The 21,919-nt window shown below is 42.1% G+C and overlaps 1 protein-coding gene across 13 annotated transcripts in view; it reads left to right on the forward strand.

Moving 5' to 3' along the window:
- MAGI2 (membrane associated guanylate kinase, WW and PDZ domain containing 2) overlaps nucleotides 1-21,919 on the forward strand; it is a 1,476,658-nt gene that overhangs the window by 1,412,937 nt on the left and 41,802 nt on the right. For 8 of the 13 annotated variants that reach the window (XM_030825454.1, XM_030825457.1, XM_030825456.1 and 5 more), the window contains 2 exons: nucleotides 1,871-2,009; nucleotides 14,538-14,626. In XM_030825454.1, the coding sequence (XP_030681314.1) occupies nucleotides 1,871-2,009; nucleotides 14,538-14,626 (228 nt within the window). Of the gene's footprint in view, nucleotides 1-1,870; nucleotides 2,010-14,515; nucleotides 14,627-21,919 lie in introns of all 13 variants that reach the window. The other 5 variants (XM_030825458.1, XM_030825461.1, XM_030825462.1 and 2 more) reach the window with 2 other exon arrangements.

Here is a 21,919-nt window from a genome sequence, read left to right on the forward strand (position 1 = left end):
GGATAGGGGAATACTGGAATAACCATGTAAAGGCCTGAATTGAGCTTGTGAGCAATGGGATACATATGAGGACAGGGACAGACGCAGAGAAGTGGAGAAAACAAGGAGTGTAGCGTGACCCCCAGGTTTCTGCTTGAGTGAATGGTGTTGCCATTAACCAGGATTGGGAATTAAGAGGAAGAACCACTTTGGGAGAAAGGTAGTTAGCCCTGTCTACTGCTTCTACTGCTGTTGAGTTGGAGTTGCCTGTTGGACAGACAACGAGGTGAAGATGTTTAGTAATCAGCTGGACTTGTGAGTCTGAAGCTCAGAAGAGAGTCTAGCCAGGAAGAAACACTTTTTCTACATGTAACTTCATTGGAACTGCTGTTTTACTTTTTCAATTTAATTCTGTGCCAGGAGGTTTCTGTTGTAGGAGAGGGCTACTGGGGGAGGGATAATTGGTCCCATTTCTGCCTCTGGCTTACATACATGGCCTCTGGCAAACTATTCAAGTTATGCCTGTTGCCTCAGAGGAAAGGAGACAATTAAGGAAACCTGAAGAAAGCTACTGGCCCTAAAACAGTTAAGTTAGTTCTGTCTTCTTGGTTTTTCTGTGGAATGTGGAAGTCATACCAGTGAGGTAAACCTCATCCACTGCCCCAAATCCATACTTCTAAAGGCAGCTGAGTATACAAAGGGAGGTCTTTATCTTCATTACATTGGAACCCTTACCCCTTAGAGAATCATCCTTAGGTAGAGATGCCATTTCCTTGCTACAACAAACATGTTCTTCCCCCCGACTTTGGGGGTCTTGTTTTCATGCTCTCCTGCCATTGTGATGGAAAATTTGTGTTCCTATTCTCAGCAAGCCTGCAGCATCCGCACTGATAATGATTAGCTAAAGAGAGTTTTTCTACAGTTCTGTTTGCATTACAGAGTTTAGACTGAGATCTGCTTTAAGGGACCTAACTAAAATAGCATTTTTGCAAAGCAACTCATTGTGCTTTTGCTGGTTAATTTGTCTTATGTTACTTGCACTGAGATGAGACATTTTTTTAATTCAAGGGTTCCTGACAGTAATGGTACTGTGGGAGTTACATGATGTGCTCATGGTTGAACCTCTTTTATTTCAATTATCTATTCACAAACACCAAAAGGGAATTGCTTATGGAACCCAGGCATTTCTGACAATTCAGGAGGAATTGGTATTTAACCAGACAGCTTCTGGCAATCAAGTGTGAGCATGGCAAAGATTTAGCCAGGGCATTAGTCATGTGGAGAGAATGGAGAATCTCATTTTTAATTCAAGGGGCTGTGATAGAAAACTCATCATCAAATGTGAATATCAACCAACCACTGTTTACAAAGAAGGCAATATCACAACAGCACCCAGGGAAATTTAAATGATACATACAAAAAATTCTCAGAGAAGCACAAAAACCAATAAATTTATCCAACATGCTGAATTGGATGCTGCACTAAGTTGACAGTTGGCAATAGAATCAATGAAAAGCCCTTAAAATGTTTACTTTTTGATTCAAAGCAAAGATGCCAGGTTATTTTGAATTTTGGTATCAGATATATTCCCTAATTTTTAAAACAATGCTAACTAGTTTACAGTCTCTGTCATAATAAGTAATAAGTAACATAATAAGTAACATATGGCTGCAATCTTTGTGGTCTGATACTTTCATTTCTGTAAAGGTAAATAAAGCTTGGTGACCAGATTCAGGGTGCAGCCAGGATTAGCCTCTTCCAAGAAGCAGCAGGCTGCCACCAAATTGTTCGGATACTCTCAGGTCATCTAGACATGCTTTTTTTTAATCTGTTGACAATGCAACTTGAGTAAAACCATCTTTGGCTGACTTAATTTTTCTTTAATCAACAGGTAGGAGATCAAATCATTGAAATCAATGGGGAAAGCACAAGGGACATGACACATGCCAGAGCAATAGAACTCATCAAATCTGGAGGAAGACGAGTGAGGCTGCTGCTCAAGAGAGGCACGGGACAGGTCCCAGAATATGGTGCGTTTCACGTTTTAATTCATCCTTTTGCTCTTCCTTCTGTGAACCATAAATGCTTATGCTTATTTATAAAACTGCATCAGTTCTCTATTTCTACCTAAATATATATTTAGCTATCAATTGGTATATATATATATATATATATGTACACACACACACGCGTGCGCACACACACACACACACACACACATATGTTTATGCCCAGGAAATAAATGTGTGTGAACTCTTTCTTTTGCTCCCTCCATTAAGGAATGTTTAAAATATGAAATGCAGGACCTTTCAGGGCATCTCTGAGTGTCTGAGGAGATCTAGCACCACTTAAATATTAGAACTCTTACAATTTGACTGATAGTCCGCTGTTCATTTGAGTACACAGTAATTTATCAATTATTTCCTAACATTGTTTATGCATCAGACTATCTCAAAGGATTTGTAACTGGGGCCAGAGACAAGCAACATATCTTCAGGGTGTGAAGTTTAAAACGTAAACTTCATTTCACGCAATGGTTGCATTTCCTTGGCATTTAGGAATTTTTCTGAAAATTCACTCCTGTGTTGTGTTTCTGTATGCTTTTGAGGAAGGCTTTAAAGCATGTTTTGATTCATGGATTTATCTTCAAACATCTTTAAAGTTGTTGTTTCCAAGCAGCCCATTATAGACACTACTGACAGCATAGCTCTAGTGTATCCAAAACAGCTGAGTGGTCATTACATGAAAAGCAACGAAACCTGAGGTGGTCTTTAAAGATAATCTCAGTGAGTGACAGACAGAAACAGACAGGCATACAGACACATCAGACTAGTGCAGATAATACCTGTTCAGATTAGGAAAACAAGATCTAACTGCTGACCTAAATAATAAGCTCTAAGTTGATTAAGATAAATTGACTCACTTTCATCCTTCTATCACCTACCCACCCCCCCCCCCAAAAAAAAAAAACAGATTTCTAGGCTGGGTGCAGTGGCTCACGCCTGTAATCTCAGCACTTTGGGAGGCCGAGGCAGGCAGATCACCTGAGGTCAGGAGTTCGAGACCAGCCTGACCAACATGCAGAAACCCCGTCTCTACTAAAAATACAAAATTAGCCGGGCATGATGGCACATGCCTATAATCCCAGCTACTGGGGAGGCTGAGGCAGAAGAATCACTTGAACCAGGAGGCGGAGGTTGCAGTGAGCTGAGACCACACCATTGTACTCCAGTCTGGGCAACAAGAGCAAAACTCTGTCTCAAACAAAAAAGAAAAAAAAAGATTTCTAAAGAATACTTTTTCATTTCAGATTATTCTTTTTGCATACATTGTCTAAATAACTAATATCTCCTTACTTAGCAGGGCAGATCTATATCCTGAGTTCAAATGAAATATCTAAACTCAAAGACCTTAAATGCGTTATGTTTCCAGCATCTTGTGCACCCCTCAAAGCCTACAGAGAGAGCTAGCAAGCCTTCACAGTGAGTCAAAAAGCATTCAGAAGTTTCTGCAGGGCTGGCTCTAGGCCCAAGGAAACATTTCATCCCAGATTCCTACCCTTAATGCTTGGATCTAATAAAATATTTTTAAATATATGTATTATCAATAAGCACAGGCATGATCCTGCTAAAATGTACCAGCATTAATCCCTTTGTAAAGAATCTGAACTCTTGGAATAGAATAACCTTTTGCACTCTAGAGCATTGACTGATTCAGTAACATCAAAGTGACCTGTGAAATTCTGTCACTTCTAAAACATACCACCTTTAATGGTATGCTTCACTCCATGGTGACACCTGAATATTATCTATACCCAGACATTTTCGTAGAGTTAATATTGTTCTAACAGGTTTATCTTTAAAAAGTTAATCTAACCAGCATGACTATCCTGAGCTTTTCATTTTTCTGTAGAATCACTATTGGTCCACACTTTCTCAGCATCCCACATCAGCTGCTTGTCTGTAGTAAGCAAGTAGAACATACTACTGATCAGCCTGTGGCATAAGTCAAACTGTAATGAACAAATGTGAAGCCACCTCAAGCTATCATGAAGAATAAAAACATGTTTTTGAACAAGACAAAATTCAAGATCATGTTAACATTTTTTCATTAATTCTTAACATCACCCAAAAATATATGATGACAGTGAAATTCTCAAATTAACCAGGGTTTTTTAAATATCTGGGCACATCTTTTTTTTCTTTTTTTTTTGAAACAAGGTCTCTGTCGCCCAGACTGGAGTGGAGTAGAGTGGTGTGATCTTGGCTCACTGCAACCTCTGCTAACCGGGATCAAGCGATTCTTCAGCCTCAGCCTCCTGAGTAGCTGGGACTACAGGTGCGAGCCACCAATGCCCAGCTAATTGTTTTGTATTTTTGTAGAGATGGGGTTTCACCATGTTGCCCAGGATGGTCTTGAACTCCTGGGCTCAGAACAATCTGCCTGTCTCAGCCTTCCAAAGTGCTGGGATCACAGGCGTGAGCCACTGCACCCAGCCTGGGCACACTTTTGAGTGGCCGGTCATCAACATTGTTAACTGTAGCAGTATTGCAGAATTTCTTCTAAATCTATTCCTCTAAAGTGGAACATTAAATCATACTTGCTAGTAATATTAGCACTTGTCTGCTACTTTTGATATTAAATTGAGATGGATTTTGACCATAAAAAACTTTAGAGATATCACAAAAGAAAGAACTTAATAGCACAGAACAATCTCCTTTAAGGAAGTAAAACAATAGTCAAACTAGATAAATGTTAGTTCTCTGGCAAAATCTAAGCTGAAAAGTGCATGGTTATGCATAAGAAACCAAGATTAAGGATCACAGCATCTTTGAAGATAATGTCATCAAGTGATATTTCTGGAATTTCATAGTGACTGATGTGTGAGGAGATGGGGCCCAGGAGTCCCCAAGACCACCTTCACATTTAGAGATTTTCTAGGAGGCCTCCTGGGGCACAGAATATAACTGTGTTCACAGCTAAGATTCATTACATCAGCCGGGCGCGGTGGCTCACGCCTGTAATCCCAGCACTTTGGGAGGCCTAGGTGGGCAGATCACGAGGTCAGGAGATCGAGACCATCCTGGCTAACATGGTGAAACCCCATCTCTACTAAAAATACAAAAAATTAGCCGGGTGTGGTGGCGGGCACCTATAGTCCCAGCTACTCAGGAGGCTGAGGCAGGAGAATGGCATGAACCTGGGAGGCGGAGCTTGCAGTGAGCAGAGATCGTGCCACTGCACTCCAGCCTGGGTGACAGAGCGAGACTCCATCTCTAAAAAAAAAAAAAAAAAAAAAAAAAGATTTATTACATCAATATAGTGAAAATACACATTGGGCTCACAAGGGAAAAGACACAGGCAGGGTCTGGAGGAATCCACATACAGGCTTCCATATGCTCTGTCTCTCACACGAGGTGTCACCCGGAACACTCTTTCCACCCAGCAACAAAAATGCAGCAACGTATGTGTGACATTGCTGCTCAGGAAAATTCCCTGGAGACTCAGTGCCCAAGGTTTTCACTAGGGCTGGTGATGCAGGGACCCTCTGCCTAGCACATACCACACTTCCAGGCTCCCAGAAGCAAAGCAGGTTCAGCACAAACCACACTGATTGTACAAACAGTTTAGATACAGTGAGACACTCATAATTTAGCAAAAGGTTTACATTAGCTTAGGGGATGATTTACCAGTCACATTTCCAGGCACCAGCCAATGGCCAACCTTGAAAGCTGGCCTTTCTAAGGACAGCAGTGTCAGGCCTGCTCTGTTAACCTTTTCTGCGCGAGAAGCAAGCCAGAGAAGTGGCCACATCTATGAACTATAAAAGTGACCACTACATACAAGTGACAACTACATACAAGGAGTGCCTACTGCTAGGAACACCATAATTCCTCCAGCATCAAATAGACTATATCATGAAACAGAATTTCTTGTCTTCTTTCACCAACTTGATGCTTTCATTTAAAAAAAGAATTCTTTTTGTCTAAGATAAACTAGAGTATATCTTAATAAATTCTTAAGCAGCAGAATTGGGTAACAGCAAAATAATAGCAACAATAACAACAAAAGAAAGTGCTAATGGAAAAGGAAAATTAAATACTTGAGTTTAACCAGTAGATATAGCCAAGAATATAATCCTACTTTTTCCTAATGCATCCTAATCATGGGAAAACTGATTTTTTTTTAAACCACGCCCTGTGGAAGGATTTCAACCAGTCCTCCTTTTGATATCCCTATGATTCAAAATTTAGGACAGCTTTGAAGCAAGACCCTTATCTGGACTTCTGGACATGTCAAGAAAAAGCTGATTTCAGTCAAGAGAAATAAAATCTCTCACTCTGAGTTCTTAAGGTGATCCGTGACCAAGAGATAAGCCTAGGTACAATTGAAAAAATACCAAAGGCGATCTGTCAGAGCATTGACTAAACAAAATCAGCATGACTCCAAGTGAGCTGGGGGAAGGAATAAACATGCTGCAAATATGTCATCTCTAATTACCCAAAGACTAAATGTCAGGTGACACCTCAGCCAATTCAGAGGCAGAAATCAACAAATGCCACCCCGAAAGTAGTGGCTGCACACAGAGGCTGTGGAGCAGCTGCAAGGGGAGTCGGAAAATGATAAGGGCTTTGAAGGAGGAGTTCCTTTCACAGTTAAGTCCTTGAAAGACAAGCTCAGGAGATAGATACTTCAACTCCACTCCAATCCTCAGGATAAGAATTTGTTGATTGTAAACTCAGTGGGAAGCGTGAGTTCCCTCCCTTGATACACATCTCAATGCCATACTGAGAAGAGAATCAGAAGATGATGCATCAAAAGCAGTGCCCTCCTTCACCCTGATTATTGCTATTCAAATGAAATCCACAAAGGTTAAGAGAAAAGGAAGTATGCATCATGGTTGTAAAACTGCACAGGAATAAATTATACAGATTAGCTGCCTGCCTTGAAATGCAGGGGTCCTTCATTGGCATTCAAAGAGTACAACACGAACATACACTTGATTTATCAACTGAGCCACAGAGTCAGGGCCAAGGTAAATAGAGGTACCGCTGGATGAAAAAATTCCCAATATAAGCAGTTCAGACCAAAGTGGAGCCTTTCCCTTGTTAATGTCTGCTGTTCAAAGTTAATCAGAATAAAGCAAAATATAATAGAAACATGCTTTTTAGTCTGGGTTGGTGCTCTGGCCTGTTTATTCTCTTAAAAAGCCATGGGGCAAGGCTTTATGAATAGAACACTGAAGAGAGTCCAGTTGTAAGTGGGAGTCTTGGTGGTCTTAGAAGGCCAGGAAGGGTTAAAAAGGATGAAGCAGAAATCTCACAATGAAAATAGCCCAGTGACAACTAATGCCACATACCCACACAAAGGGGAAGAAACAGCCAATCAGTGAATTATACTTCTGCCTACGCTTTCATTTTCAAAGTTAATCATATCTTTAATATAATAGGTTTTGGCTTGACTACAAGCACCTGGTAAATTAAATTGTTTACATTTTGTAAGTATAATAAAACTGCACTAATTGGAGAAACAGATCGATCTGAGCTAGTGACTATAGCTAAAGAAATGAATGGATCAAACAGTTGTTTAGTTACAAGTCTTCCTTTAATCAGTAAGTTAAAATGACTTACAACAATTATATTAGAGCAGCAGGTGAAGCAGTACTGGCCTCTATGTAGATGGCAATAAGTAATGGTCATTTGTTTATTCTTCTTTAAGGACATATATTGCCAGCCAGGCGGGGTGGCTCACACCTCTAATCCTAGCACTTTGGGAGGCCAAGGCAGGAGGACTGCTTGAGCGCAGGAGTTCAACAGAAGAGGCAACATAGGGAGACCTTGTCTCTACAAAAAAAAAAAATTAGCCAAGCATGGTGGCATACTCCTGTGGTCCCAGCTACTCAGGAGGATCACTTAAGCACAGGAAGTTCAGAATGCAATGAGTCATGGTTGTGCCACTGCACACCAGCCTGGGTGACAGAGTAAGACCCCATCTCAAAAGAAAGAAAAAATATTGCCAAGTAAACATTATAAGTATGCCGTTATAATCTTTTTTGCTATTATCTGCTGAGTACATCCTTTCTTCCCTCTAATGATACAAAAATAAGCTCCAGACAATATATTCCTACCAAGTACTCTATACGGAATAAATCCTGTGATTAATATTATTAGTTGATATAATTAATATTTCCTCAACTAAACCAGATTTACTGAACACCTACTATGTGCAGGATGCTTTGCAGGCACTGAAGGTAAAATATAGTCCTGGTCCTCAGTGAGCTGACACTAATAATGAAGAAATGTGTTTTTAGCGGAGTAGTGACTCATAAAAAGGTCTCAAAGGATCTGCTCTCATGAAAAACATTTAAATGGGTTTTATTAATTATTTGTAGAATTTAACAAGTACTTCTAGAGTGTTAAGAATCCTTGAAGAGCACTTGGCTTCTTCAGTTTGTTAAGAATTTCCTTTATAATATTTGTGCTAATAATTAGTACTTTTTCTGAAGAAAGAACTTGCTGAGTGGGTAAATCTCTACTTAGACCTTGTCTGAATTCTTCTAAATTATAATTTAATAAGCCAAAACTTTATCTATCAAATTCACTCTTCCCCTCTTGTGGCCATCAGCCACTTCTGGGAGCCTGGACATGTTACCTCACACCCTGGGTCTGCCTTGGTGTGCTGATGTGCCCCCTCAATAAAAGACAAAGGAGGGTCACCATTGCCCTAACCTCTTCCTCAGAGACCACGTTGATGGAAGCTTTAAGTGGCACTATAGCCTTGGCACTAATTCACCTGCATTTTTAATAGGGCAAAAGGTGGCTTGCTGCAATAATAAATTCTGAAATTTAATTTCAGCTTCTGACATTCATGGTTGAGCATATCTTCCTTTTCCATGAGAGGTTCCACAAATCACTCAAGAACACCTTCCACTGTGGAATAGAAAATGATAAAGCACCTAGGGAAGGGGACAGAATGTCTGGCAGAACCTTGGGTTACATCATACAGAGAACAGGGTTCTTCCTAGCTGAAAGGCTCAGGATGCTTTCTGCAGCATTTAGGCAACCCCAGGAAATCCGCTAACCATAAAACCTGCAGTAAATAAGTTCTTGCTTCATGGAGCCAGAAACAGGGGCTTTCTTTTTTTTCTGGCAGAGGGGACAGGGTCTGGCTCTGTAGTCCAGGCTGGAGTACAATGGCGTGATCTCAGCTCACTGCAGACTCCACCTCCCAGGTTCAAGAGATCCTCCTGCCTCAGCCTCCTGAGTAGCTGGGACTACAGGTATGCACCACCACGCCCAGCTAATTTTTTGTATTTTTAGTAGATACCGGGTTTCACCATGTTGGCTAGGCTGGTCTCAAACTCCTGACCTCAGGTGATCTGCCCTCCTTAGCCTCCCAAAGTGCTAGGATTACAGGCATGAGCCACCAGGCCCGGCCAGGGGCTTTCTTAAAGAACACAACACTGAATTCTCTTTCCCTGATGCTCAGCCAAAACCTCATTTGTTATCGTAAGTGATTTTAGGATGAGGATGAAATCACATTTCTTCCCATTGTTTTATTGAAAATCATGGACTATAATGATATTTCTTCTTTTTACATATTCTTACATGATTTGCAACATGCATTTTTCTTTTTAAGGATATATTGTGCCCTGCCCACAACCTGCAAGTCCTAACTTGTTAGGTATTTAAGACTCTGATAAAAATATATTAGACCAGACCGGGTGCAGTGGCTCATGCCTGTAATCTCAGCACTTTGGGAGGCCGAGGTGGGTGGATCACCTGAGGTCAGGAATTCTAAATCAGGCTAGCCAACATGGTGAAACCCCATCTGTAAAAATACAAAAATCAGCCAGGTGTGGTTGCACATGCCTGAAATCAGCCAGGTGTGGTGGCATGTGCCTGTGATCTTAGCTACTCGGGAGGCTGAGGCAGGAGAATTAGCCCGGGAGGCGGAGGTTTCAGTGAGCCAAGATCGCACCATTGCACTCCAGCCTGGGTGACAGAGCAAGACTCCATCTAAAAAAAAAAAAATATATATATATATATATATATATATATATATATATATATATCGTGACCAAGAAATCTACCAAGAAGAACCTGTTTAGCTCTTAAGGTCCAGCCTTCCTCAGTTCCCAAACACTTAAGTCGTGGAGAAGATGAGTGAATAAAGAGGTATCTTTCCCAAACTTCATAAAGAAGAGCACCCATGTACATCTTGGAAAACCTAAAGCTTCCAGCCCCTCCAGTAACCCATCGTGGAGAGTCATATTTTAGGATCTAATAGGAACATTCCCTTCCTTGCCCCAACACAAAGCTGAGCTCTCCCACAAGAGGACTGCTTTCCCTAAGAGTCCAGGAGAAAAGGCAGCTGTCTTAGTGGAAACATTGCTGAATACTGCAAGAACTTTGGGGCAGACCTTAAAGAAGTCACCAATTCAAGAAAATGTTTCTTACACAATGGGGGATTGTGGGGTGAGGAGTTGAGATTGAGGATCAAGGGACAAGATCAAATATGGAAACTAAGAAAATCCTAAGATGCAGGAGAAAAAATAACCCTTCTTTAAGAGGAATCAGAAGCCTCTCTCTCTCTCTCTCTCGCCTCTCTCTCTCTCTCCTCTCTCTCTTTTCCTCTCTCTTTCTTTTCTTCTCTCTCTCTTTCAATCTCTCTCTTTCAATCTCTTTCAATCTCTCTCACACACACACACACATACACACACACACACACACACACACACAGTCTTAGAGAAATGATTCAGCCTTTTAAATACACAGATGCTTGCATTCCCTCTCACTCTCCACATACCCTCTGGAGATTCTGACTGAGTCAGTTCAGTCCAGGACTCTATATTTTTTAAATATTAATACCATTCCAGGGATTTCGGGGAATATCATATCCTGGGGATTGCCGGATGTATCTGCTCTAGCTCTATTGTAAAGGCCAGGCCTGCTAAAGTTTCTACTGGTTGCCCTCTTTCTGTCCATGGCCTCCCACTATTTGAGTGTGCCCCACCCCTTCAGCCTTTGCCCATCAAGTCTGAAATGCTGTTCATTCTGTGACTTGTCAGCCCTTGCAACTTAGAGAAAGGAAACTAGATTTTCCTTCCATTGCCCTCCCATTTTCCATGTCATGCCTTTTTGACAATCTGAGCTCTCCTCATTACGGAGAGTCTGGCCCTGTGGTTCACAATATGAGAATGTTGATTCTAGAAAAGGCTTCGAACCTCTCAGCTGGACCCATTAAGAAGTTGGTGCTACATGCCAAAGCTGTTTTCTGCAGTCTAATTTTCTCTTGTCTTGAAATAGAGACATTACAGAAAAGATGTTGATCTTAAGGAGTTTAACAACAAAGCCTGGCTGCTCAAAGTACAGTCCAGTATCTTAAGACAAATTCCAGAGTAAGTCCAACCAACTGCCATAACCAGCAAGGTCCAGTCTCCAAAGCATCACTTCAGCCAGGCCCATGCCTACTGCCCTGTCCTGGTTTCCCCTAGTCAAATAACCTGAGCTTTAATTTTTTAACTAAAGTACTCTAAACCCCTCATTTCCAGTGGAAGAAACAGTGAGTCCGTAAGGCCAGCTTTTTTTAAGACTTGATTTTTTAGAGCGTTTTAGGTTCACAGCAAATTTGAGAGAAAGGCACAGAGATTTCCATATACTCCCTGTCCCCATTCATGCACAGCCACCCCCATGATCAGCACCCCCACCACAGTGTGCATTTGTTACAGGTGAGGAACCTACACTGACACACTGTTATCACTCAGAGTCCACAGTTGACACTAGGGTTCAGTCTTAGTGTTGTACATCAGGGGTCCCCAACCCCTGGGCTGCAGATCGTGGCTGGTCCATGGTCTGTTAGGAACCGGGCCACACAGCAGGAGGTGAGTAGTGGGCAAGGGAGCATTACTGCCTGAGCTCCACCTCCTGTCAGATCAGTGGCAACATTTAGATTCTCATAGGGGCGCAAACCCTACTGCGAATGGCACGTGTGAGGGATCTAGGTTGCCTGCTCCTTATGAGAATCTAATGCCTGATGATCTGAGGTGGAACAGTTTCATCCTGAAACCATCCCCCTACCCCCACCTGGTCTGTGGAAAAATTGTCTTCCACAAAACTAGTCCCTGGTGCCAAAAATGTTGGAGACCACTGTTGTACATTCTATGGGTGTAGACAAATGTCTAATGACATGTGTCCACCATTGTAGTATCATACGGAGTAGTGTCACTGCCCTAAAAATCCTCTGTGCTCCAACTATTCATCCATTCCCTCCACACTCACCCCGGCAACCAACAACCTTCTTATTATCTCTGTATTTTTTACTGTAAGTCCAGATTTTTGTTATTCACAAACTGCCTACAACCTTGCTTGAAGTTAGCATTGCCCCAATGTCCTGTTCTGATAAGAACTCCCAATATTTAACTACAGACCTTCAGTCAGGATCAGAAATAAAGTCATATAATGCCTTACTCCAGGCTTTAATTGTATGCTCTAACTACAACAAAATCTCTAAACTTAAGAATCACGCATTCATCAATGTGCTGTTTGGATTCAAGATTTTTTAATAGAACAACAAATGCACACTTTGCCCAGACTAAATAGCTGTTAACTATAAAGTGGCTCAGACATTTGCTTTCAAAATAACCTGCTTTTACAGTTCTGTAGCAAGGTCTCTGGTCGGTTCAGCAAGCACTCTTCAAGAGTGACCCTGGCCTTATTGGGATCCTGGGTTTTGGGATTGGACACATACACTCATAATGTATGCATTAATATGCCTAACACAGTATGCCACTCTCTGTTTCTCACATTTCACTGCAGTTTCTACTTCAACCTTCACAGCAATTTATTTCCACCATGCTCTGGGCCCTTTCATTTGACCTTCTGGGCCCTTTTATTTGACCTTCTGGGCATGAGGTCTCCTAGCACATGTATCTTCCAAGCCCAGTAAAGGCCATGTTTAAAACCAAATGAGAGCCTTCTCTGTGTGACACTGGAACAGCTTGATCATTTTCACACAAAATTACTTGCATCTTGGCAGGGCTAAGTGGTAAACTCAATTAATAAATCCTGAAATTTAATTTCTACTTCTGACATTTATTGTTAAGCATGTGCTTCCTTACCCTCCAGAGGTTCTACTTTCCATTTAACCTCAAGGTGTTAGGGCTCCGCCTATACTCTCCCTTTCCTCAAACACACCATGCTATGAAAAACACCCCGTGTGGCAAAACCCAAAATTGATGTGGAGTGCAAATCCGTTCTGCACATCAAAGCCGTATATACATAGCACCACATATGGAGCAAGTTGGGCATGTGGACAGGGAGAATCAGTGTTTGCTGGCAAAGAGGAAATCAGGCCTCAACAAATCCAAGCTGCACGGATTAAGTTCTTCTGATCACATTAACCTCACAATGAGCACATCCCCCTTGTCTCACCCTGAGCAGAGCTGAGAGAACGCAGGCTGTGCAGGGAGCAGTTGTTGCCTCTTCTAGGGGCCTGTCTCTTGGAAATTACTAATCTAGATATTCCAGAATTTCTAGTACTCATCTTTGTGTAGGTAAAGAACTGTAGTCCATGATCTGAGCTAGATTCAGACCAAGACCACCACGAAAAGGTTGGTTTCAAAGCACAACCCACAGCAGGTGAGTACAGTGGAACAGAACAGGCAAGACACTGCTGCATTTTTTTTTCAGCTTTATTTTCTTCCAGAAAGCAATTAAATCCAGCAAGTCAACTATGAATTTTTTTTTTTTTTAAGACAGAGTCCCACTCTGATGCCCAGGCTGGAGTGCAGTGGTGCTATGTCAGCTCACTGCAACCTCTGCCTCCTGGGTTCAAGTGACTCTCTTGCCTCAACCTCCTAAGTAGATGGGACTACAGGCACACACCAACCTGCCCAGCTGATTTTTATATTTTTAGCAGAGATGGGGTTTCCCCATGTTGGCCAGGCTGGTCTTGAACTCCTGACCTCAAGTGTTCCGCCCATCTTGGCCTCCCAAAGTGCTAGGATTACAGGCATGAGCCACCATGCCTGACCATGAACTTTGAATTTAATAAGCAAAGTTTTAGTGGTAAGGGGAACTATATGAATTTATGAGATTGTTAGAGAAAATATAAATATAAACATGGGGACACTATGTATTTATTTTTATAGTCCTTTTAAAATTTAGAAATGATTACTGTGACTGATTCTCAAATGACAGTTGATATCCCTAAAACATCTCATTATTGTGAGAAAAGCCTACAAGAATTTACATATTACCATTTCAAATTTTATTAACATTTGTGCCTCCATTAAAGCACCTCAGGATGCCCTCAATATTTTGAGAAAAGTCTACTTTTGGAATACACATATAGCTCAGTCTTTCACTAATTTCACTTGCTGCATGCTTGATAGGGTTAGCTTTACTTAAAGTCTTTATTCTTACTGCCTAGATAATTTTTATTCGACTGCTCTAAACATACTAAGCAATCTTGATTCTAACAGTAATAATATATCTTTGTTACTGGTTCTGTTAATTCTAATGATTGGTCCTAGGCTGTTCCTCCCCTTCCTTTAGGAATGGTACCTTCCAGTCTCTCCATGTGCATGAAAAGTGACAAGCATGGGTCCCCATATTTCTACTTATTGGGCCACCCTAAAGACACGGTTTGTAAAATCTGCATGAATATTATCTTTCTCTAATGAGCCTTGGTTTTGCGTATGTTTTTAACTGATGTATAATGCTTTCTCTTTCTTAGTAGCTTGTCTAATTATTTCTAGAGTTCTGGAATATATGTATAACTTAGACCTTATAAGTGATAAGGATAGGATTTGCAGATTCATGAAAATTTGAGATGCACCGCATTCTAGCAGGGGCCAGCCTAGAATGACCCCAGCAGGAAGGAAGCAGGTAGAGAACAGCAGAGCAGCACTGGCCGCGTTCCACCCCACACATTTCAGAGCATCCTCCCTGGGATTCAGTGCAAGTCACTAAATTTGTTTCCTCTCAGTCATAGTATAGACAGCTGTAACCTAAGCTATCCTTTCCGTGTCCGATAGAAAGAGAGCCACAGTTGCCAGACCTTCTAGCCCTAGAAACTCCAAACTTCACCTGGCATCATGGGTATTTCCCAGCCTGCTCTGTGGCAGTTATCCAATCAGGACAAGATCCTGTCACCTTCCTTCCTCCATACTCAGTGATGCACCAAGTTAAAGAAAAAAAAACTTTTAAGGGCCCAATTGTGACTATTTTTTAAAGTAGTCATAACTTTACATCGAGTTAGTATTCGCTACTGTTTCAAAAGGAATATTCTCAAGTGTTGGCTATATTTTAGCCTTGGTAAAAAATCTCGAGGAAAGAAAATGTAACCCATAATTTTTTTAAAAATCAGAACGTAGATGATAGCCTTGCAACTATGGGTCAAGCAACTTTTTACCCCTCAAATACATCCCTAGAGCAGCCCACATTTCACTGTCACATTCTGCGGTGGCATGTGGCTACTGCCACAATTTAACTGGACTGGGATTTTATATGTCGCTTTGGCTTTATAGCAGAAACTGTACTCATGCGCAGTCTCCATAGTTAGCCATATAAGTATAAATCAAACTGACACACTTCTCAATTCTGGTTTGATTCTATCCCATTCATACTGTCACAGCCATGGCTAAGCATCTCTCCACCAAATTCTTTTAAACTGGCTCTCTGAATTTTTTCTGAAACATATTTTCCAATTATTAATGACCCTGCTAATTACCATCCAGGACTGGCTAGAATTTAACATAAAAGACAACATTATTCATTAGGTAAATTATTTAATTGGCTTACTACTAAACATTTTCTTATCAAAAAGTTTTATGCTGATATAAATTTATGTAGATACACACACACACACACACACAACCATCACAGTCATTCCTTGAAGCTATCTACAAAAACAAGTTTTAAATGTATCATTTCTCCAAAATATGTCTCTCAAAAGGTAACTTGCTATCAGGGGAAAACTATGTAGCTAAGTTAGGGCATAAAGGAGAAAGTTGCAATGTGCTAGAAAAGGGATAAAGCCATGGAATACTTATTGGGGAAATCTAGTCCAATGACTATAGGTTAAGGAGGGATAGATTTCTGTTTCTGACAAAAGAAAGGTCTATGCTTGCCATATAATTTACTTTAACTAGTCTGTAATCCATGGGGATGAGGAGGCCTGAGTCAATTCACTAGAGTCATTAACTTTAAAAAAAAAGAGAGAGAGAGGGCTCTTTGTGGTTTCAGTTCAGTTCCATAAGCATCTATCAAGCACCACCTGTGACCCCAAGCCTGTTGCTCATTGCTAGGGATATAAAAATTAATAAGAAAGGCTCTGCCATGTCCATTCATAAGCTAGGATGGAAGACAGGGAGATAATTATGTAATGGGGCAAGATAAATAGTATCAGCAAAAGGTGATAAGAACCCAAAGCGGGCAGTAAACTAAATCTGCTTAGCAGAATTGTAGAAAATTCTACCCAAGTGGTAAAATTTTAGCTGGGCATTGCTTTCACCAGAGTGGGAAAAAGATAAGGCTGTTTGTTTCCAAGCAGATGAAATGGTTCAAGCAAAGTCAGGGAGATGCATTCAGAACAGCTATAACATAGTTTAAATGGGAAAGGGGGATAGCCAAAATGAAAGAGGAGTCCTTTAAAAAATTCTGGCTGGGCACGGCGGCTCACAGCTCTAATCCCAACATTTCAGGAGGCCAAGGCAGGAGGATTGCTTGAGGCCAAAAGATTAGGACTAGCCTGGGCAACATAGCAAGACCCTATCTATACAAAAAAATAAACAATTAGCCAGGTGTGCTAGCATGTGACTGTAGTCCCATCTACTTGGGAAACTGAGGCAAGAGGATTTCTTGAGCCCAGGAGTTTGAGGCTGCAATGAGCTATGATTGCACCACTGCACTCCAGCCTGGGTGACAGAGTGAGACCCTGTCTCAAAGAAAAGGAAAGGAAAGAAAAGAAAAGAAAGGAAAACGAAAGGAAAGAAAAGAAAAGAAAAAGGAGAAGAAAAGAAAGAAAAGAAAAGAAAACCTTCTATCCCAAGCAAAGGAATCTGAGGTTTATATAATCAGATGTCACCGCAAGAAATTTTTTAATGGGAGGGTAAAAACATCTGTATTTGGAAATATACCTCAGTAGTATTTAAGATGGGCTTTATAGAAAAATGCAGGCGGTTAAAATGTTATTGCAGAAGTTGAAGCAAATGACGTGAGGGCTGGAATTAAGAAACTGGTGGTGGAAATAGCACATTGGGGTTGGATATTGGGGATATTTCAGTCATTTCTTGATGAAAATAAGGTTGGTGAATAATGAATGTGAAGGACAGGATCAGGGAGGAGGACTGTGGCCCGGGGCTGGGTGGAAGATGATGTCAAGAAGCTAACAGGAAACGAGTGAAGGGCCAAGCTTAGGCAGAAGGATGATGAGGGGAGTTTTGGATTTATTGAGCTTCAGAGGCCTGAGAGACACTTAAGTGAGGAAGCCCAGAAATAGGGCACTTGGATGAGGCACTCAGGAGCTGGAGCCAGAGCATTTGGGGAGGCCTGGAGAGGACTTGGAGCCATAAGTGGGGCTGAGCTCTCCCAGAGAGCACCCACTGTGTACAGAGAGAGGAGTGCCAGATGACAAAGCCACATTGGACAGGGAAGTAAGAGAAGTTGGTGAAGAAAATCAGGAGCAGGCAATCTGGGAGACAGGAAGAGAACCAGAGAGAAAAGCAATTTGGAAGCCAGAGAGGGGCTTCAAAAACAATTACCCACTTTCTAGATGAAAAAGTGGTAGCACCGCCCAGAGACAGGCTGGGAAGCAAGTTAGAAAAGGAGGGAGAGTGGAGAGGATTGGCGCAATGCCAGGCACATAGCACTCAAGACATGATGGCTTTGTGTGGATTGTGGGTGGGAAGTGGCCTTCGCCTGCTACTCCATGGACCTCTCCATAGGCCCTCCCCACATGCCTCCCCATGTTCTGAGCCACCCCAGGAACCCACCCAGTGTGGACACCCACCTCGGATAACTAGAGCTCCTACTTAGCTCCAGCCATGGGGGCCCAGGCCCTGTTGTTTCTGCTTTCTTTTTTCAGAGGGCAGAGGTGGTCAGAGTGCAAAGATGAGTAAGATACCATCTCTACACTAAAGTAACTCTCTATATGGGGAAAGGTTAAGGAAAATAGGGTGCTTGTAGTTTACCAAAAAAGAAAAGTAAAACAAAAAGCGCACTCTTGTTGAAATCATTTCTTGGGTTCCTTTCCCGGCTGATGTATAAGGTATTCTGGAAACAGGCACGCTCTGCCCAATTTCTCTTTTCCTGTGACATACTGCATTTTAAAATCTGAATTTTATCAAGACTCCAATGACGAAGTCACCTCAAAGATCTCCAGTTTCACTATGATAACAAAATCTAATGATGGATTCAACCTGTCAGCCCCTTAGGACTCCCTGTAACAACTAACACTGTTGGTCAGTGTATTCGCTGGATTTTCTCTTACCTGTTCAATTGCTCCTCTGGGGTCTTCAACTCTCTTTCCACCCATAACAGCCCTCCCCACCCTTTCCTTCAGGATCTCTCTTGCTCTCATGGTTCCACCTGTCCCATGTGCAGAGGACTGTTGTGTCTGTTTGCCACCCCTGCCTTCATTTCACAGCTTCATCCCAAGACTTCAAACTGCCTGCTAGACAATTCTACCCAGATACCCTGCATTTATGCATTCAAAATTGTATTCATGACCTTCCCTCCCAGAGTATTCCTCCTCTTGAATCACCTATTAATTAAGGGACCATCAACCCTCCTGGTTGGCTCAAAACTACCTTGGCTGGCTTCCCCACTCGTGTGTGTGTGTGTGTGTGTGTGTGGGTGTGTACAACCAGTCCCCAGGTGTGAGCATACTTCTTTCATTTCCCACATCAGCCTCTCCTCCATTCCCATTGTCATTCCGTCCCAGTTCCGGCCCACTCCCCCGGATTAGACAGCCTTTACCTGTTTGCCCTACTGCTATACTGCTATGGTATATCTTCCCTGCTCATTGATGCCACAATTTTCCTAAAGGATTGCCCCACTCAAAAATCTTTTCCATCCAAAAAAAAAAAGAAAGAAAACTTTTTTGCTCTTTCACCCAGGCTGGAGTGCAGTGGCACAATCTCGGCTCAGGGGAACCTCTGCCTTCTGGGTTCAAGCAATTCTCACCTCAGCCTCCCAGGTAGCTAGAATTACAGGCATGTGCCACCGCCCCCAGCTACTTTTTGTATTTTTAATAGAGGCAGGGTTTCACCATGTTGGCCAGGCTGGTCTTGAACTCCTGGCCTCAAGTGATCTGCCTGCCTTGGCCCCCCATCGTGCTGGGATTACAGGTGTGAGCCACTGCGCCCAACAAAAAACCTTTAAGTGCATCCCCAAGCCATCTGTGATTTGGCCCCATCCTGCTATTCACTCTGATCTCCTATCTCACACAATACTCCATTACATAGGTATGTTCCAGTTACACGGGAACACTTGTCATTGCCCTGCACCCCCACCTTCAGGGTTGGGCACATGCTGTTTTCGTGGCTTAGTAAACCTTTTCCCCAAATCTTGTCCTCCTTCAAGACCCAGGTCCAAGGCTTGCCTCCTCCATGAATCCTTTCCCAAGTCTGGCAATCAGAAGGGATCTCTCAGTCCTCTGAAGTCTCATAGCCCTCTTGCTTCTCTCCTGTTCTCTCTCACTCTCTGCTTTGCAGCATAGTTATCAGTGTCCACATACTTCCTCCCCTTTGTGGTATTCAAACTCCTTGAAGCCAGGAACCTAGGTTCTTTGTACAGTGCTCAGCAGATTGAGGACGACAAGAAAGACTGAATAAATAAGTGAACAGATGAATAAACATCTTGCAGTATCACGAGGTCATCATTCTGACAGCAAATTTAAATGCAGGTTTTTATTTAGATGGTTGTAGAAGCCACAAGATTAATGGCCCAAATTTTCACCAACACTCTCAACCTAATCTAAATGGTGGGGGGGTCCCTTTGTTTTGTTTTTTAAATAATTTCCTGCCTATCCACTTATTCTCATGTAATGTATCTCTTTGTGTTAATTGTTGAGTGGAGGAAAATTGGCTAATTGAATGTTCCAGGTAGTTGTTTCTGGCTCATCTAAGTTTTATTGTTACTACAAAGTGTTTTTTCTCAAATTCTAATTGTGACCTATGTTGGCAGCACAAACTGTAGTCTAATATGCCAGAGTTGCTGCTGGGCTGCAGAAATGCCACGTTTAGCACGGTCTCCTGGAGACATAATGTAGCCAGGACCTGTGGAACGAGAGCTAATGTTAGGTCTGTCTGAATGGGATTCTGTGCCTGCCTTTCTGCCGCCATGAAAATTCTCTAAGCTCCCTTCTAGTCTCCTGGGTCTATACCAAGTTTAACCAAATTTGCCTCTTATATGTCAGCCATTGTTTGATGCCGTAGGGACTCCAGAAAAAAAAATATATATATGGCATTGTTCCTCCCTCGAGGAGCTCTCCATCTCACTATAGAGCTGAAAATACTTACTTAGAATAAGAGAGTACAAACCAGAATAAGAGAGTTTGAGGCAAGTGGCAGAAATAATGACCAGAATAGTCAGACAGGGCTCCTTGGAGGAAGGTAGTCTTGAGATACCCTTAAGGAGCCAGTGGGTTTTGGATGGGCAGAGAGGAGAGCAAAGGGCTCTACAACTGGAAATGAATGTAGGATATTGTCAGAGATGATTTTGAAGCTAACACGCAAATGATATGTCTAGAGCATAGGGTTCCTACCAAAAGGCAAAGTCACAAAAGCATTGAATGATTGGAAGAAGCAGATATCTAGAAACTAATGACAATGAGAAGGCACAGAAAGTTCTCAAGCATCACATTGACACTGCCAAAAAAGTGCTTTATGGGTGGTGGCAAACATTTCTGGAAAGGGTTTTTAATCCTGGGTACCCATTATCATCACCTGTGGATCTGGATTTGAAAAATACCCACAGAGGCTCCTTCCCAGACCAATTCAACCAGAATGGGGTAGGAAAGACTGGCAGGCAGAGGTGGGCTTCTGCTGTTGTTAACATGCCCCAGGTCAACATGATGAGCAGCCAGAGCTAAGAACCAGTGGACTAGAGGTAGATCAGATAAGCTATTAAGACAACCTAGGAGACGCAGGGATGGGGTAATGAGAAACTAAAAACAGAAGTAAGATGCCGGTGAGTTGTCAATACCAAGAGCCTTGAAAGCAAAATAAAACCTGCTGAATGATGGTATAAAGGGACTAAGAATTAAGAAGGACTCAAAAAGTATCCCCACGTTAGAAACTAAGTATTTGAGAAAACGGCAGAGCCATCATCAGGGAAAAAGACACAGGAAAATTCTAAAGTGATGCTGTTAACTAGCTGTGCAACCTTTCAATAATTACTAATTTCTCTGGACCTCGGTCTACTCATCCATGAAATAATAGGGTTCAGTTATATGATGCCTTAGTTCCTTTTTAATGCTTAAATGGAGAGTACTATGAATGAATTAATCTGAGGGTATAAAAAAAACACATGGCCGGGAGCGGTAGCTCACACCTGTAATCCCAGTACTTCAGGATTACAATTAGCTGGGCGCGGTGACACGCGCCTGTAGTCCCAGCTACCCAGGAGGCTGAGGTAAGAGAATCACTTGAACCCGGGAGGCAGAGCTTGCAGTGAGCCGAGATCACGCCATTGCACGCCAGCCTGGGCGACAGAGCGAAACTCCGTCACAAAAAAAAAAAAAAAAAAAAAAGGAGTTTTAAGATGTATGTGAACATTCAAATAGTGATTCACAATAAGCAACTGCATCATAGTTGTGGCTTCAGCAGTTAAAACCAAAAGAGCAGATGGAGTCCCCAGGGAAGGGCATGGAAAAGTGGGGGGAGGCTGGCAAAGGAGAGCAAGAACACAGACATTCCCTCACTGCCGGCTCC

The sequence above is a fragment of the Nomascus leucogenys genome, chromosome 13, assembly GCF_006542625.1.
Source record: "Nomascus leucogenys isolate Asia chromosome 13, Asia_NLE_v1, whole genome shotgun sequence".
Taxonomy (NCBI): Eukaryota; Metazoa; Chordata; class Mammalia; order Primates; family Hylobatidae; genus Nomascus; species Nomascus leucogenys.